Genomic DNA, 19,617 nt, shown 5'->3' with positions numbered 1-19,617 from the left:
TTCCTATTGATGAAGAGGATTTTGTTACACATTCTGGGAACTACTCCTCTGTCATTTAAAGTGCTCTATATTAAGGGCTTGGTGATGATGAACTCCTTGAACTTGACCTTATCCGAGAAGCACTTTATCTGCCTTTCCATTCTAAATGAAAGCTTTGCTGGATAGAGCAATCTTGGATGTAGATCTTTGGATTTCATGACTTGGAATACTTCGTTCCAGACCCTTTTTGCCTGTAAGGTCTCTTTTGAGAAATCAGATGACAGTCTGTTGGGAACTCCTTTGTAGGTGACTGTCCCCTTATCTCTTGCTGCTTCTAGGATTCTCTCCTTCATTTTAATCTTGGCTAATGTAATGATGATGTGCCTTGGTGTGTTCCTTCTCAGGTCCAACTTGTTTGGGACTCTCTGAGCTCCCTGGATTTCCTGGAAGTCTATTTGCTTTGCCAGACTGGGGAAGTTCTCCTTTATTATTTGTTCAAATGAGTTTTCTACTTGTTGCTCTTCCTCTTCCCCTTCTGGAAACGTTAAAGGGACTTATCTAAGAAAAAGAAGATAAAAAATATCAACAGTGAATGGACAGCAAACTCACAGTTATTAACAACCACACCTAAAACAAAAGCAAACTAAGTGAACTCCTAAAACATGAGCGAAGCCACAGTAATGGAGATCATATGAAAGGTTAGCAACAGGGGAGTGGGAGGAGGAGAGGGGGGAGAAGGTACAGAGAATAAGTAGCACAGACAGTAGGGAGAAAATAGGGGGAGGGCAAGAGTAGTATGGGAAATGTAGAAGCTAAAAAACGTATGACACATGGACATGAACTAAAGGGGGGAAGGTGGGTGGGAGGGGGTGTGCAGGGTGGAGGGGAATGAAGGGGGGGAATGGGACAACTGTAATGGCATAATCAAAAAAATACATTAAAAAATAAAGTGCTCTATATTTGTCCTAGTTTGCGCCTTTTCATTTTTCAAGTTTGATGAATGTTAAATTGCCCCGGGAATCTGTGCTTTGGGTGGTTTATTCATGAAATCCTTCCCTTTGGCTGGAGAGTTCCTGTTTGCGCCTTTAGATGTACGCCCAGCCCTTCTCTAGCCTTCCCTGGGCCCGGGAAGGGGAGGCAGACCTGTCTGGGCTGTGTTCACGGCTTTCCTGGTCAGGGCTACCCACCGGGTTTGGCCGCGAGGAGCGCTGACACGCGATCAGAGGTCAGTGAAGTCAGGGTGTTTGTCCTCTGAGTTCTCTCCTTGCAGAATCGCCACAAGTTGGCTGTGGCCCTTGCCTGAAGGTCCCTGCTCCCACCCTGGGCCCTCTCTGCGCAGCCCTCTGAGTCTCTGGGTTTTAGTAGCTGTTCCCTGTCCTATTATAGCTCCTGTTAACCCCAGGGGACTGCACTTTCCCTCGGGGGTTCTCCATTCCCTGTTCTCGCTTTTGTAACAGTCCCTGTATCAAATAGACTCTCCTGAACTTACCCAATATGTGTGTGACAGCTGCTCCCGGCTGGATATGCTCACTCCAAGGTCATATTTTCTTTCCTTTTTTAATTAGTCTATCTCTTCCCCTGGATCCTCAACCTTGGCAGTAGTGCCATTTTAAATGGGATAATTCTTTGTCGTAGGGGCCGTCCTGTGTATTGTTCAGTAGCATCCCTGGGCTGTACCCACCGATGACGACAGCATCCCCTCCTTCCTCTTCAGCTGTGGAAACCCAAACCTGTCAAACTTCCCCTGCGGGGGGAAGCATCCTCTGCCAAGGACCACTCTTTCCCCCACACCAACAGCACCCTGATCTGATCACCAAAGCCAGACACCTCGTGGACGTCTTCTCTGCTCCGGTCTTCTTCAGGCTTGTACTGGCCGTGCGTGGACCCTCGTTCTTCTGTGTGTGTTTTTGTAAGCCCCCCGATTGCTGGGGCATTGGTAGGACCTACACTGAATTTATAGATCAGTTTCCAAGTTACAGCATCGGTGTCCTGTCCTTGGCCAGAGTGCAGTCACAGTGCAGTGGGTCTCTGCCTTTATTAAGGTCCTCTTTACTGTCTTTCGATAAAGTTTTAAATTCTTTCCCATTTCTTTCTAAGATTTATTCTCTGGCACTTTATTTTTGGTAAGTATTATGAATATCCTTAAAATTACAGTGCTATTTGTTGCTGATACATGTAATTGATTTTGTATGTGATCCAGCAATTTGTTAAATAAACTGTTTCCTTTCAATTATTTGACTGGCTCTACATTCTTTTGGGTTTTATTTTTGTCATATTGTATCATCTGCATATATATGCCTTATATGTGCTATATGAATATACGAATTTTGTTTCTCGCAATACGATCCCCATACTACGTAGTTCTGCTTGTATCTCTTGTGAAGCCAGGACCTCAAGTCACAGTTTTTGAAAGGAGTGGAGGTGACAATACCCAGGGCCACCACTAGCTCACACCAAGCCTCTGTGCACACAGGAAAAAGGAAGCCTCTTCTCAAGACACTTGACTTCCAGCCAGTGGGAAGTTGTCACAACACAGACTGCAACTCACGATGTCTCTGATGCGCGTGGTGCTCCGTGGGCCTGTGCCGGGCACACGGCCCTCCTGCAGGGGTCCGGTGCTGCCCTGCTTTGAAAGGGACACTTAACACATCCCACCACTGAGCACAGTACTTGTTGTAAGCTTACCAGATTAATGTCCCCTCCTGTTTCAACTTTGCTAAAAGTAGCTTTAATAAATGGATATTACATTTCTCTTTTTGAAGATTTTACTTATTTACTTATTTCTATAGAGAGGGAGAGAAACATCAGTGTGTGGTTGCCTCTCACGTGGCACCCACTGGGGACCTGACCCGAAACCCAGGCATGTGCTCTGACTGGGACTCGAACTGACGCCCCTTTGGTTTATAGGCTGGCACTCAATCCACTGAGCCACACCAGCCAGGGTGGATATTAAGTTTCAATAATGCTCTTTGTGCTTGGATATGTGGTTTCTTTCTTTAGTCGGTTAATGTGTCGAACTACATTGAGAAATTTCCAGCCCTCACTAAGTAGCTCAGTTGGTTAGAGCATCATCCCAATACACCAAGGCTGCGGGTTCGATCTCCGGTCAGGGCACACATAAGAAGCAACCAGTGAATGCATGGACGGGTGGAGCAACACAGTTAAAGTCTCTCTCTCTTTCTCTGCCTTCTCGTCTCCCTCTAAAACCAATCAAGCAATAAATGCATTTTCTAGTGCTGAATCCTGAGTTCTTGGAATAAACTGAACTTCATTACTATGTAATAACATTTCACACACGCTGGTTTTGCATTCAGAGCACTTTGTTCACAATTTTTGTGTCCATGTTTGTGATCACATATAAGATCATAATTTTCTAATACTGTCTCCCTCTGAGTTTATTATAATATATTTTAGCTTCACAGGAACAGCTGGGAAACACTACCTTTTGTCCATTTCTGGAGCAGTTTATGTCCGGCGTTACTGTGACTTGGAAGTTGGGGAGGACTCACCCTAAAGCTGGCCTTTGTATGTTCTTTGTAGGAAGATATTTTGAAACAACTCATTTCATTTCTTTAATGGTTCTAAACCCTTCAGATTTGCCATCTTCTTACATCAGTTTTTGTAATTTTCACTGGCATTGGCACAAATTTCCGTGCCTTCTCAGATCCCTCCACTACCCCCCACACCAGGTCGCCCCTTCGCTCTGGTCATGGGTGAAACTCTGCGTCCTGCGCATTCGGCCCGGCCCCCTCCGTGGCTGCCCAGGTCCAGGTGCTGCAGCTCGGACGGTCCAGGAGGAACGCTCCCGTGGAGAAGACCTTGACCAACTGGGTGTGAGAGGGAAAGGGAGGCTGGTGTACAAATCCCCCTCTCCTTTGCCCTTCCTCTGCTGTGGTAAGGCATGCTTTTTCCTTCCAACACTTCTGGAGAAATTCCACGTAATGAACCAACATACCTGCTGAGGGGCTCCATGCCTCTGTGTGACGCTGTGGTCGGCACAGCAATGTGTCACTTCACCCTGATGTATCGTGTCACTTGCTACATACCTTTCTTGTCTCGCCTCCCTGTTTCCCTGAGTCTCACCAACCTGGGCTCCCAACTCCCAGGTAAATTGCCAGCCCTTTCATCCTTGCCACAGACTCTTCTTCCCGAGGGGACAGACCTATGGCATTCGGTATCCCAGGTAACATACCCTTGGAACGAAATTGTGTCGTTGGATTGCTCACCTCTCTAAAATAACAAAACCTGTTACTGAGGGTAAGTAGGTTGGCAATAACTTCTAGCATCTGGTGGCTCTTCCGCTTCTTAAGCTTTGAGCTCTGGTGACTTTGGATGAAGAAGAAGACAATGGAAGGCGGAGTGGCTGGGACGTGTGAGAACCCCGTGGATTGCAAGGATCACAGAACACGGTGACTCTGACGACGGCACTGGAGAGCTTACCGAAGACAACGGGAGGCTCCGGGCAGCCTGATTCTGAGTCAAGGTTTGCTCTGGACGCTGGCCGACTTCCGAGGCAAAGTTAGAGTAGGCCCCTCCTTAACTCCTGCAGCGACAAGGCAGTCTGAGCTGAAACGTAGGCTGGAGGTCCGGTCACGTGCAGGTCTCTGCAGAGCTTCGGAGGAGGAGAGTCATGCACCTTTGACACTCTTTTGTGTCACCGCCAGGAAAGGGTGGGACCACAAGACCTTGGTTAGGAACGTGTGAGTGTCAGAGGGGACGGAAGGAGACTTGACTTGGGGTGTGAACACACAATACAATATGCAGAAGATGTATCATAGAATTGTACCCCTGAAACCTATATAATTTCATTAACCAATGTCACTCCAATACATTCAATAAAAAAGTAAAAAACAAACAAACAAACAAACCCCAGAGCAGCAAGAATCTAGCTGCAATCAGGGTGCCTTATCTTTGACTCTCAGGGATGGATGGTGGTTGTGAAGATGTTAAAGTCTTCTTAGCAGCAGGGGAGGCGGGTAATCAATCACCCAACTGGCTGCCCAGGGGGCAGGTAGTCAGATAGAAGCAAGAGCTTGTGGGTAGAGGCCTGGTATCAGCCCCCACAGGGGAAAACCAGGCCCTTCCCCGACTTCCCACATCTAAGGCAGTTCCTAAATCCAGTCTCCATTCAGGCAACAGGAGGACCCCACAATCTCTCTGCATGTACATGCAACAAACCTTCCGCAGTTCGTTACGAAAGAGGCTGAGTCATCATCAGCCTAACCTCGCACCGGTAAAGGAAGTGACCAGACTTTCCAAAACGGATGCATGCACGGTCCGGGCTGACACCGGTACTGGGCAAACCTGAGTGCCTCCGGGTGCTCTGGTTGGAATGGAACTTTCATAGGATGAATAATAAATGGAGCTGTGGCATAAGTCTTTTTTACACCCCGGGGCTATTTTTCTTATTCTTTATACCTCAGATAAATACTCCCAGCACCTGAGAACTTTTTTGTAGGGGCTCTCGAATCTATGAAGTAGGAGTCAAGTGGAAGGCCTTGAAGTTATGCCAATCCGAATCAAGAATGTCAATCACAGCCCTGGCGGGTGTAGCTCAGTGGATTGAGCGCAGGCCTGTGAATCAAAAGATCATGGTTCGATTCCCAGTCAGGGCACATGCCTGGGTTGCAGGCCAGTTCCCAGCAGGGGACGCACGAGAGGCAACCACACATCGATACTTCTCTCCCTCTCGCCTTCCCTTCCCCTCTAAAGATAAATAAGTAAAATCTTTAAAAAATATTTTTAAAAAAGAAGGTCAATCACAGGCGGTGTATAACACAGTACTCCACTCCTAGATGACTGTCACCACAAAAAACTTGAACAGGCAAGAACGCCGGTCCCTCTCACACTCCCATCCAGCTTGCCCTTCTGGCCTCTGGGAAAACCAGGACAGCTCCAGTCTGGCTGTGGTTGGCCAGCTCGTGCAGATGAACCTGGCCCTCTAGTTCAGAATGAGAAAGAAAGCTTGTTGTTTTTAAACTGCTTGAAAGAACTGGGGAATTAACATGGCAGTGAAAGCCTAAGAGACCAAGTTCTTGGAAGGAAAGCGTAGAAGCAGGCCTGACAGTTGGCTTCGCTTTTTGCCTTTGAACATTTACAGATGGGGGAGCTGTGGTGGGGGCTTGAGAAGCCGAGAGAAGAGCTGTGGCTGAGGGGCTGGTAAAGCAGAGTCTGGGGCAGTCTCATGAGTGGAGAGGAACAAAAATGGGGGTTCAGGGCCGCCAACTAGGAGGGGCTTTCCACGGGGGCCCCTGAAGAGGTAGACTCTAACAGTAAGAACCAACTTCGAGTAGACCAGCCTTTTAAAACCAAACCCAGTTTTCCATCAGCTGATTCTCAGATTCAATTAAGATGACCTGTTCTTCACACTAATTGTGTTCTAGAAGAAAAGTAAATCATTTCTGGAGGAAGATAACATCATCCTGTCCAAAGCAGTAACTGTGTAATTCCTTCTTGCATTCCTTCTGAGATGATTCATCTCCTTTGTGAGTATGATCTAGCAAAGCCCTTTTAGTAAGAGTTTAATGGTAATAAGTTCTCTTTTACTCATCTTAAAATGTTTTCAGCTGACTTAAAAAATGGGCACAAGATATGGACACTTCCCTGAAGAGATATATGATGTAAACAAGCCCATGAAAAGCTGCTCCACATCGTTTGTCATTATGGAACTTCAGGTTAAAGCCATGAGCTACAACCCACCGCACACCTGTTAGCACAGCCGAACCCAACACACTGACGACACCAAGTGCTGGTGGGCGTGTGGAGCGAGAGGAACCACCTTCACGCTGGTGGGACTGCAAAATGGGACAGCCACTGTGGAAGACACTCTGGCGGTTTTGTATAAAAATAGGCATGCTCTTACCATGTGACCCAACACTCATGCTTTTTGGTATTTACAGAAATAAGTTAATAATTTATAGCCACCTGTGAACCAAAGCACCGCCGTTTCGATTCCCAGTCAGGGCACATGCCTGGGTTGCAGGCCAGGTCCCCAGTACGGGATATGTGAGAGGCAACCACGCATTGATGTTTCACTCCCTCTCTTTCTCCCTCCCTTCCCCATCTCTCTAAAATCAATAAAATCTTAAAAAAATAATAATTTATAGCCACACACACAGACCTGCACAAGAATGTTGATAGAACCTTTATTTATAATTGCCAAACATGGAAACCACCACGATGGCTTGCAGCGGTGAACAAATAAAATGTGATACATCCCCAGTGGAATATTATCCAGGGCCAAAAAGACATGAGCTATCAAGCCACGACAATAGAGAAATCTTACATGCATATTACTAGGTGAATATTCTGAAGAAGCCAATCTGAAAACACTACCTCCTTTATGAGTCCAGTGATATGACATTTGGAAAAAGCAAAACTACAGAGGCAGCAAAAATATTAGTGGTTTCTGGAGGTTGGGGAGGAGGTGGGATGAAAGCACAGAGCAGAGAATTTTCAAGACAGTGAAACCATCCCGTATGATATTATAGTGGTGAATGCATGTCGCGAAACCCATAGAATGTACAACAGCAAGAGTGAATCCTAAAGTGACAGTGACATTAATGGGTGACAATGGCCTGTCAGGGTAGGTTCATGGACTATAACACTCGTTGATGGTGAGGGAGGCTGTGCCCGCATGAGATCAGAAGTATCTGAAAACTCTGGACTTTCTGCTCTGTTTTGCTGTGAACCCAAAACTGCTCTAATAAAAAAGTCAATTTAAAAAAAATATTTCCAGGTCGTCCTGATTCTTGAAAGAAGTGTTTACTGTTCACAGAATTCTAGGTTAACCAGTTCTTCCCCCGGGGGCATTTCGAAAACGACATTCTGCCGTCACCCGTCTTCCACGTCTTGCTGTTGAGACCTCTGCTCTCGGTTGTGTTGGGTTTCCTTTGTCCACCATCTAGCTCTTCCTCCCGGCTGCCCTTAGGTCTCTGCGCTCTGTGGCCCACAGAGGGGTGAGGCTGCTGGCTGCAGGGCTGGGCACAGGCCACGTGGCATGGGGGCGACCTGCTCTACCTCTGAGCTCCTGCAGAGGCCGCTCTGAGCGAATGTCCACGCCGCACCATGTCAAAAAAGTCCTGGATCCCCGGAGTTGGTTTTCCACACGTGTGCCAGCGCTTCATTTCCAGTTGTGCTGCCTGCTGTTCCTCCCTTCTGAGTGTTCCTGAAAGAGAGGGGGGAAAGCCGAAACGTGGCCTGTCTGCCCCTCATGGAGGGATTCCTGTGTCATCCCAGGTGCCAGAAGAGAAGGTCTCCTTTCAGCATCTGGCTCGGATAGAATTGTATTCTCCTGAAATCCATGGGTTGAAGCCCTAGCCCTCCGTACCTCAGAAGGTGATGGTATTTGGAGACAGGGCTTTTAAAGAGGTGAGTTACCATGTGGCCTCAAGGGCAGGCCCTAATCTCATCTGACTGGTGCCCTTGATACGAAGGGAGGATTAATTCATATAAGGATTCCAGGGTCCCACACATGCAGAGGGCAGACCCCATGAGAATGCCATGAGGTAGCCATCTGCAAGCCAAGGAGACAGGCGGCAGAGAAAACCAGCCCTGCGGACACCTTTATTGTGGAGTCTGTCTCCAGAACTGTGGGAAGGTTCATTTCTGCTGTTCAAGTCCCCCGGCTGGCAGTTTTTTTGTCTGGGCTGTCATGGCAGATCAGCAAGTGAATGTAGCACTATTTGGTCAGTGGAGCAGGACTGGACTGGGCTGGACAATTTGCTCCCGAAGGCCCTGCAGGAAGTTTTGCAGTTACGCCAAGGTGGGAGGGGCAGGGTCTTCCCCATGGACTAGTGGCCAAGGCCAAAGGCTCTGTCTGGGCGTTTGCTCAGATCTCAGAGGCGCCTGGGCCATTTCTTCCTGGCGCGTGTTTGCCAGTGGCTGGGCCGACCTGGTCTAGGAGCAAGTCTTACATTGAATTGAGAGAAAGGAAGGGAGTGGGGCCATTTCCAGGCTCCATGCATTGACTTCTCTGCTCAGAGGTCGCTAGTCACGTGGAACTTTTTTGGCTTCTGTGTGTGACCCTGGGCAAACCTGTTGGGAGGGAGATTGCCTAACAAGCACCGGCCCAGGTTGCCCGAGTCCCCGTGGTGACCACTTGGTTGCTGGGTTAGGAGGACTGACAGTTCATCCAAAGACATGAGAACGGTCCAATGCAGTGGGAACCAGTTGTTGGTATAGTGGCCACAGCCCTGGGCATTTCACGCTGAAGGTGTTAGTTACAAAGTTGGCTCTCACTGGCTCATTTCCGAAAGGTCTGGGGTCTGTCCTGATGGAGAGCAAGCTCTTGTGGCTCCTGGTAACCACCACAGCACTGGCTGCAGAGCTGAGTAAAACATGGGGACAGTGACCTCGGGGGCGATGAATGAGTTTCCTGTCACTGCAGGTTTGGTTATATGAACTTGGATTAACTTCTTCTTCTTTAAACTTTTTTCCTTTTTTTTTAAAATTTAATTTATTTATCTTTAGAGGGGAAGAGAAGGAGAGAAGGAGAGAAATATCAATGTATGGTTGCCTCTCATGAGTCCCCTGCTGGGAACTGGCCTGCAACCCAGGCATGTGCCCTGACTGGGAATCCAACCGCGATCATGTGATTCGCAGGCCCACGCTCCATCTTTTCCATTTTCTAATTACCATTGACAAGCAATATTAGTTTCAAGTGTCACCTCCTCTCCTTACTCCCCGAGTTGGGTGGACAGTTTGGAAGAAAACAGATCCTATAATTCTATAGATAAGTACCCTGTACATTCATCCACCTCTCCCCTCTTTTCCTGCAGACACTGATGTGCCACTTACTGTGCTGGGGACCCCGCAGTCAGCTGGCTTGGATGTGCTGGTCGGACATTTTACCTACTGCAGTGATTTCTTAAGGTCAAGAGAATCAAGTCTCCTTCAGAAGTTAGGAGGTTTGGAATGAGACGTAGCCGGGCACGAATCCCATTGTAGTAACTATGTGACCTTGGCCAGTAGTTTAAACTCTCTGAGCCTTTGATTCCATATCATAAAAAAGAAATGTTTTCTCCCATTGTCTGGTGACGAGAATTAATTGAGATACTGACATGAAGTGTCCAGGAAAATCCTATCCCAAAGCAGGTGGTCAGTAAGTGGCAGTCTGCTCCTCCTCCTTGGCAAAGCCCTGGACACTGTGGACACTGGTTGAGGGTCTGTGGTGTTAGGTATTAGTGCTACTCTTCAGGGGTCCTCACTGTCGTCTCCTCCTGGGCACAGGGGAGTGTCGTCGCTCTAACTAACGTGATGCGAGTGTAAGTATGTAAGGACGGAAGTGTGATTTTCCATGATTCGTGTTCTCTACCGAGGGAATTGCCAAAGCACCATCGGGGCTGCCCGGGCCACCCCCACAGTCGACTCTGCGTGATTAAGCACACACTGTGTTGCGTCCTGCCCCTGGGATCCAGGGACGACCGGTTGCCGCAGCGCCGCCTGGACTACTCAGGCTGATCCGTGTGCGGAGATGCGTAACATGTGTCTGCAAAAGCTGCCAGACAAAACCAAGAGCCCTGATAGAGAAAGGTTCAAAGTTACGCAGGGCACTCAGAAAGGAGCAGCGAATGCTGCTGGGCTAGGCAGGGAAAGGAGGAAGGAGGGCGCACTGGAGCAGGACCTCGAGAGAGCCGAGGGAGGGAAACGAAGGAAAAAACGTCTCGGGAACGGCTCCACGTTCCCTGTACGGGGAAGGCGGGGGTGCCGCGTCTGTGTGGGCCAAGGCACACGGATGTGGAGGTTCACACGGTATTTCGGGAGGATTAACACCTAGCGCTCCCTACGGAGTGCCTCCGCAATGAGTATTTTCCCCACGGAACGCTTCTTCACAGAGCGTACTGCACACGTGTCTTCGACACAATGCCTGTCTAGCGCTTTCACATAGGAAAATATTACAGTCATGGCCCCCAAGCCTGGTGCATTTTTTTAAAACAAAGTGATGGGAGGGAGCTCAACAGAGAAAGTTTTTAAGTTCACCCCAAATGTAGTTGATAACGCAGCAAAGTTCACAGAAGGCCATCGGAAAGACTCTGGAGGGCCTCAAAGGGGACATGCAGCGTGTTAGGGGACAAAGCAGTCTTGCTACTGATCTGGTGATCAGAGGGCACCACTTTAAATATTTTATACCCTCATTTTACCATAGTTTGCTAAATAAATATATAAAATCCCCAAAGTATTTCATAACCTACCACATTAGCTTACCTCTTATACACAGGCATTTTACTGTATTTTATGTTTTGGAAAATTGGCTGAGGACTTTCAACTGAGATGTAACACACTAGAAGTGTGCCCACTTAAAATAATGGGACCGAGGTCCTTGCAAGCAGCGTTAAGTGAAAGATGGCAATATTTCTGTCAGGGCTTAGAGGGGCTTGGTGTGACCTGTGAAGGAACCTGGACCTGCGGTAGCACTGAGCCAGAGGTTCTCCTGCCCACGGGGACAGAAATGACATGGGGACATGAGTGTATTTTTTATCAACAGCCCTGACTTACACACATGGGGAAAGCCTGAAGCAGGGAGTTGGTGATGGCTGGGTCTGGGTGGGAGGCAGTCGGGGTGGACAGGGAATCGGAGAAATATTCAGAGGCTGAATGCTGGATGGGAAGGCACGGAGGGTAGAAGTCCGGGAGTTGGTCAGAAAAGTGACAGGGAGGAAATGAGGGTCCGGGGAGCCACCATGGGGGACCTCAGAGGAAGAGGAGAAGGAAGGAGAAGGGGGAGCAATAAAGGCAGGTTTCAGAGAACAAAGATGACGGACAGAGAGCGACTTTGGCTTTGCATGCATGATGTTGAGGTGTTTTCTGCTGAAGTCCCTCAAAAACCAGCCTACTGGCCCACACTGGCAACCCTGCCCCCTTCTGGAAAGAACAGTCACCATGGAGATCGAGTGAACACAGAGGCTGTTATTAGGACGAGCTTTGGGAGGAAAAGCAAGATTCACGAAAATATTCCTGTAACTCAGAGGCTGCCAAACCCCTCTCCCCTGGGGACCCCAAAGCAGCCATGCCTGGGTGAGAGGAGAAACCCTGCTGCCCCTGGCCAATGACCACCCACAGGTCTCTGCTTCTACAGGGAAGCTAGAGAGTCGTAGTTCCTGCCTGCAAAATCCTCCACACACCTAAGAACTTTCATGCTGGCTGTTGCATAGGACCCCGATTGCGTTTAGCTTCTCCGAGACCTGCCAGGTGGGTGAAAGTTCACCAGTGAGATTTTAGAAAGGATATTCCCATCTTAGATCCATATGAACTATGTTGGACCTTGACAAAGAAGTGGGAAGATGACCTTTTTTGAGCGAGAACGTCAGTCCACAAGGGCAGGGAATTTTGTCTGCTGTATTCACTGATGGATCCAAGTCCCCAGAATTAGTCCTAGCAGGTGCGGGGGGCTCAGTAAGTATTGGCTGATTTGAACTAGATTGGCATTCGCTCCTGGCACAAGTTGAATTCCCTGCTTCCTGTCAGCTTCTAGAGCAGTCGGGGCGTGGGCTGTGCAGACCCCTCTTCCTCTTCATTGACTCAGCTCCAGCCAGGCTCCGCGGGAGCACCGGTGGGGAGCCCGGGCCAGGGGGCCGTCTGAGTTCACACAGGAAGGGAAACACCTGCTTACACGGCAGGACTTGCATGCTCCCACCTGGGCATCCGTGTGGACCACTCTGGCCCCGCTCCCATGCCCACAAACAGTGGCAGAGGTTGCTCCACGTGAGCAGTCAAGCACGTCCCAGGCAATCCGCGCAGACAGCACCCAGGGCAGTGGCTCCGTCTGTGAGGACTTTCTGCACAGGCCCACACGGAGTCCCAGCACGCAGAGCAGGGCCTGTGCTTGGTGACGGAGAGAAGAAATCAGTGGCATAGAGAACTATTTGTTACTCAGTCTCTCCTCCGGGTCTCAGCTTTAAAATCTTGAATGTATTGTAAAGAATGTGCTTTCTGGATCCCTGAGAAATTTTCTCAAGCTGAAGGACCTCCAATGACAGTGCAGGGAGTCATATGCAGGCAGGTGGAGTGTCGTTCTGCCCGATTTCCCTCTGCCTCACAGAATGCAGGTTGGTGGGCACCTTGAGGACCCAGCCTCCCTGACACAATGGCTGCCAGCACCTCTTTGCCTCTTTTGTTAGGCGCAGTGCCAGGAGAGGTGCAGAACAGCTCCCCCAGGCCACTGGGCTCTGGCCTCCACAAAGAGGGTTTCCGGATCTTTCCCTGAACCAGCAGCAGGATCGGTCTGCAGAATTCTTCTCACAGGCTGAGATGAGACCTAGTTTCGGATACATACACTGTCCTACTGTCCTCCTCACAAGGGGAGCCTTGAAACTCATTTTCATTTCCACGGCCAGTCCTAGAAGGTCTATGCATTCATTCTTTCATCCATCCATTCATTCATCACCTACCATTTAACCTGCATCATGCTAGGTTCTGGGTAAATTGTGGAGAGGAAACCAGCCTCAGCCCCTGCCAATCAATGCCCCTGCTGCCCACATCCTCCCTAAGTCCCGCTGTGCCACTTCTGCGCGCCCAGCAGCCCTGCGACTTCTGTCGCCAGCATGACGGGAGCGCTCGGCCGGCACACAAGCAGCCCCCTCCACGCTCAGCCTGTTCTCACACACACAGCGCTCACTTCGGGAGAAAGAAAAAGGCCAGCAGCAAACAGAACCAGAGTGGTCTCTTTTTGTTTTATTGGGACACAGCATGACATGAAATAAATAGTAAGTTTCTAGATCCTTAACCATTTCATAAATAATATTAAGTTAACAAACATGTTTACAGAATGTTGCATTAAATAAGATAAAAGTATACATCTATTTTGCTGGAGCAGACTGGAGGAAAACACTTCCAAGAGTCCTATATCTGAAATATATCTCGCACATTGTATTTTTATGCTTTCTGCCTAGATGAGGTAGTGAAGTAGCAGTATGCCTGAAATGACTGATATTTTGCCTCAGAAGTTTAGTTACATTGAACACGAAGGCCCCACTCTTGGTTGACCCTCATTTTCATGGTAAGAAAACATCCTTCTCCTCCTCCAAAACCCTTCGCTACAAGAAGCCAGTTTAGTCTTCACTTTCCATTGGCCACTCGGTGTTCATCACACCAAGAAACCTCTGCAGGTGTTCCAGGAATTTTTTTACTCTCCATCGTTCCCCTTCACACCTAATTTTCTGTGAAAAAGAGCAGAGAAGAGGTATTGTAGAAACCTGTCAATCCCTGTAAAACTAGGCGCAGCCAGACAAATACACTGAAATCCCCGTGAAACATTTTCACTCACCCTTTGGCCGTCTATGTACTCTTTTATGGAAGACAGGTTTTGAAAGAGTTTTTCCACGGCATCCCCTTGTGTGGTCTGATTCTTCAGTGTCTCTACCCCCTGAAAGACTTCTTCAATGCACAGTTGGTGCTGAAGGAGGAAGGTTTAAAAAACATAAGCAATCCAATCAAGGCAGGAAAAATTTGTATGAAACAGCTGGGCTGTTTGTTTTGTGGTGTTTATGTGAGTTCCCTTCTACAAAGAGTCGTTTACTTGTTCCCCTTCTAGGCGGCACCAACTCACACTGCGATAGAATTTCTAAAAGTAGGCGTGCTTCATATCCTTCCCAAGGAGTTTTGCAAATGATATAAAAATTAAGGACTGAACCAAAGATAAAATGTTTAGGAAGCATAATGCAACTACATTACTGATTGACCTCACATCAGAGTTTATTTTGACAGTTCTGCCTGGTCGTCTTATTCTACTTAGACCAGTGAAGTCACCTATTTATTTTACATTTCAGTGTGACCGTGACATGCTGCAAATGCGTGCCATTCCATTGTAGATTGTGGTCGCTTTTAAAATGTGGAAGCGAATGTTAGCACAGAGCATTTATCGTCTGTTTCAATATGTACCGAGTGTGGCTCTAAAAATATTACCCCGAGTTGCTAACACTTTCAAAAGGGCATTGAAGTGAGGAGAGCCGCCAGCGGTCAGAGCCGAGGGGGACCAAGGGGCACCTCTCATCCGACAACCTCCCCAAAGGTCCTGAGCCGCTTGTCGAATGGACTCTACTTGTTGTAAAGTCATTCCTGATATTTACAAGCACAAAGATTCACATCCCACATGTAAGAACAGAACACAGGACATGAAAACAGTTCGGATGATAACTACTGCTAAAACATGCAATTGGCTGGTTCCCACAGTCAGACTTCAACTTACGTCCTTCTGTCCAGGAGTCGGGATCATCAGGCTCTGAAAAGGAAAGGAAATACAGTCAGTCACCCTCGCAGCATCGAGCATTCGCCACCAAGTAAAACGACTGTGAAATGGCTACCAGTTGTCTGTTACACACACTTGTAATCTCATTATGCACAGCAGATCTTAGCCACTCCAGTGAGCTGCGGTGGCTTTGGCAGACTACAGGACTCAGAAAGACACATTACCCCATCGCCTATCAGCAGAGCCTGGTGAGTGGAGAGCAGTGCCAGGGTCTCTGCCACCAGCCTTTGCATGGGACTCAGCACAGCGGCAGCACCCGTAGAGGCAGCCCCGAGGGCCAGGAGACTCAGGTGCAGAAATATCCTCATGGCTCCGAAGTGCTCAGTGCTCGCCGTGAGCAAAGAAAGTGCAATGTGTAGATGGTATCCCCAGCCAATTTATTCTGTCTTTGAGGAAATGAATAATTTCCATCCATCAGATAGAGATGGTCTAATAATGGCATATTATGAAACCAAATGTTTCCAATGCCTTCTATCTTTAAAAAATTCATTTTTATCTTTTAATAATAAAAATCCCTGTTTTTCCCCCTTCAAAAACATTTTCTAGTACAAAAGAAAACTTCTGGGTTGATATGTCATTGCCCCACATTTGCATTTCTTAAAATCAGAAGACTGAATTTCCTCTTAAAAGATACTCATAGACAGAGAGAAGTATGATGTAAACCACTAAATAGAATTTTATGCTAAAATACACAAATATTGAGAACTTTTTTTTCAGGTTTACTAAATTCGATCACAGTGGTTGCTAGATTGATTTTTTCTTTTTCTTTGTCAAAGATTTCATTTACTTACTTTTAGAGAGAAGGGAAGGGAGGGAGAAAGAAAGGGAGAGAAACATCAGCGTGTGGTTGCCTCTCGCATACCCCGTACTGGGGACCTAGCCTGCAACCCAGGCATGTGCCTGACTGGGAATCAAACCAGCAACCCTTTGCTTCACAGGCCCACGCTCAATCCAGTGAGCTATACCAGCCAGGGCTAGACTGATTTTCTTTATAAGTTGCTGAAAATATCGGTGGGAAGATAGTGATTAGAGCGTAGACCATCAAACCAGAGCAGGGTCAAGTTGGGTGTGTTGGGGTCTTGATTAGGACCCTTCATGTTGCCAGTAACCAAACACCAAACTCAAATTGGCTGAAGCCAAACAGGGAATTTATTAGCTCGTGCAACCAAACGGTTATACAACTCCGTTCTCAGGCAGCTCTCCTACCTGATACGGTCCTAGATGACGCCAAAACTCCCAGACCTGTGTGTGTCCTGTTCGTGAGTAGCCCGAGAAAGCGAACCGTGCTGTTCTGACTGGTCCATCAAAAGTCCCCAAATTCAGCCTCCTTGCAACAAGGGACTACATGTTCGCCCTTGAACAGTGGCCAGGGTTATAGGGTATTACTGGTTGGCTTTCCCTGGAGCTGGAGGTTGGCTTTGTCCCACCCAGAAGGCATACCTAAGAAATGTGGGGTCCTATGTGGCCGTAAGAGGGATACAGGTGCTGGAAAGGTGACCAGGAAGGGTCCCTCACAGCCACATCCCATACTGGCACGGCCTCTCCTTCCTGTCTGACAAGGGTGGGGGTGTCCGTTAGCACCCTGGGTGGGCCAGACCTGATCAGGGGAACCAGTCTTTGTGTTCCTTAGGCTCAGACCTGTAATCCCGGAAGGGAGCCCATGAGGCCCCCTTTAAACCGCATGCTTCCTTTGTCCCTGGCCAGAGCACACGGAAGGACGCCGTAAACCACTCGCTTTTAATGGAAGGTCTCAGTGAGCATCCCAGAGCGGTTCTGGGTGTGTAGTCTGGAAGCCTGACTGTAGGACTGTCTCAAGCATCTGAGACAGACGTCACCAAACACAGATGGCGATGTAGAACCCTTTTCCAAAGCTGGCCCGAGTTTCATGGGGGAGATGGAGGCAGCTGGCAGCTAGACCTGCCTTCTGCATGCGAGTAAGCAGAACTCTGCACAGGAGGACAAAGTGGTGCGGGACTTCGGTGGCAGCTTCCCGCACCGTGTCTTGTTTGTGCTGAAGTTTGGGACTCCTGTTAAACACCTCTGATTTGAGCACCCGAAAGGCCTTTTCCTTGAGTCTGCAGGGGAGATTTTGGCTCATTTCAGGAGTCAGGTGGGAACCACAGGAGGCATGGGTGGAGATGTTCTTAAAACGTGCCACCAGAACCGAAGCTGGGTCTTGGCAGGAGCCTCGTCTCCCCAGAGGATTTCCTAGGAGAGTGTTTGCTCTGGTTCTCCTTGGACTCCTTTGAGCTACTCTGAGGAAGTGCAGGCTTTGATCAAGGTTTCAGAGGAAGCACCAAGTGACTTATTATTGTAATACCTTGAATACACCAAGTTCTGAGTTTTTAACTTCTATTACGGGGCTGAGTGGGCAAGCTGCGTGGTGGAGGATTGAGGTACCACTGCACTAGCCTTCACTGAGCAAGAGGAAACTCGCCAGCCACTCACTACTGTTAGGAGAGTCACAGTCACTGACCACGAAAATGAGCAAGATGAGCAAGGTGTAGCACAACAAAGGTGGTGGGGCCAAGGGAAGCTGCAGCACCTACGACCTGCCTACAGGTAGCAGGTGCTACTCAGCTCCCGCTGATTGTCGCTCTGTGACACCCTTGGCCTTATGGGGCCAGATCATCCACTTTTCAAAGAAGCCAGAAATAGTGATTATTACACACAATCTCCTGCCTTTTAAATTTTGGCAATGCATATTTTAAAAAACCATACATGGCGCCATTTTGCAGCCTCTGGTTTACAATATAGCTGTGAACTCCTATTAGAGGAGTAGTAATTTTTAGAAATCTATTCAAAATATTTGCTAATGTTTTAAGTTGTGGTAAAATACATATGAGAAAACTTAACATCTTCACCATTTAATTTGTACAGGTTAGGGGTGTTGAGTGCACTCACAGTGTGGCGCGGTCCATCTTCAATTCTCTGCCTCTTGCAAAACTGAAACTTTCTACCCCCTAAACCCGAACTCCCTAGTGCCTCCTCATCCCACCACTGGCAGCCGGGCGTCTCCTCTCTGCCTCCATGAATGTGACTATTCTAGGTAACTCATGTAAGTGGAATCATACAGTATTTGTCTATTTGTGACTGGTTTATTTCCCTTAGCATAATGGTGTCAAGGTTCATCCGTGTTGTAGCATGTGACAGAATTTCTTTCATATTTAAGGTGGAGGAATATTCCATTGTACGAATATACCACATTTTGTTTATCTAGTCATCCTCAACAGCTGTTTGCATTCCTTTCATACTTCGGCTCTTATGAATAGCGCTGCCATGTAGCATCCCCCGCCTTAAGTGAGGGATGCCCAGTAACTTTATTTGAAAGAGTACAGTATGGACAGAGGATTGTCAAAGGTGTGACTCTGCCGTGGAGAGATCTGTCAAACCCCAGCCAGGTGACCAAGGTCACACCAACAGTGCTAAGTCATGCCAATACCACGTGCCCTTGATATGATGTGATAAGAACGGAGTTTTATCTCTGTGGTCTTTCTCCCCCAAACCCATACACTCTGTTGAACCACGAGGAAAACATTACCCACACCCAAAGCAAAGGACAAAATGCCGGACCAGTACTCCTTCAAACTGTCAATGTGGTCAAAAACTAGCAAGTCTGAGGAACTGTCACCAGCTGCAGGAGCCTGAGGAGAAGGGATGACTACATGTGATGTGATATCCTGAATAAGATCCAGGAACAGAAAAAGGTCACTAGGTAAAACTAAGCCCCCGTCCCCCAAAGAAACTGTGGAGTCAGTAATGCCCCATTGTGGGTTCCTCAGATGTGACAAGGGAGCCCTACTAATGTGAACAGCAGAGAAAACTCAGGGCAGGGTACACAGGAACGCTCCATAATACTTTTGCAACTTTAATGCAGATGTAAAATTATTTAAAATAAAAGCTTTATTAAAAAAGCATGCACATTGAACAAAATGAGTAATTGCTTTACTGTGATTATTAAGAGACTTTGTACACTATGAATGTCATAGACCGGGGACCTTTTGACTCAGCCACTAGTCTGTGAGCTCCTTGAGAATAAAGATTTAATTTAATTGATCTCTTCATTCTCAAAGACCAGACTATTGTAGGCACTCAGTTAACGTTTGTTGAATAAATAACTGAATGAATAAGCAGGCACTTGGTTGTACTGGTTGAACAAATTAACATGCATACCGTGGAAACTCAAGGAGTGTGAAGGAATAGAAACAACTTTGACGGGGCTCCTTAAAAAAAAAAAGAGCAAAACTTTAAAGCTCAGGTAGAGACCAAGCCAATGTGAACTACCATGACATTTTTAAAAATCTACACTATTTTAGAAGAACAGATAAAAATTAGCAAGCATTATTCACAATTAAGGATTATTAGTAATTATATCATTTAGAAAAAGGAATTTG

The 19,617-nt window shown here is 47.6% G+C and overlaps 1 protein-coding gene across 1 annotated transcript; it reads right to left on the bottom strand.

Moving 5' to 3' along the window:
• Positions 1-7,994: 7,994 nt before the first annotated feature.
• Positions 7,995-15,762, bottom strand: IL5 (interleukin 5). Its single transcript, XM_037050539.1, is given in 5 exon segments — positions 7,995-8,146; positions 14,039-14,135; positions 14,243-14,371; positions 15,164-15,196; positions 15,388-15,762. Coding segments are annotated over 5 exon segments (786 nt in total).
• Between the last annotated feature and the right edge of the window lie 3,855 nt (positions 15,763-19,617).

This window comes from Sturnira hondurensis, unplaced genomic scaffold (genome assembly GCF_014824575.4).
Source record: "Sturnira hondurensis isolate 20B ecotype Veracruz unplaced genomic scaffold, ASM1482457v3 Scaffold0006805, whole genome shotgun sequence".
Lineage (NCBI taxonomy): Eukaryota > Metazoa > Chordata > Mammalia > Chiroptera > Phyllostomidae > Sturnira > Sturnira hondurensis.
The sequence above is the reverse complement of the archived record's forward strand: the minus strand, read 5'-3'. Positions and strand labels throughout refer to the sequence as shown.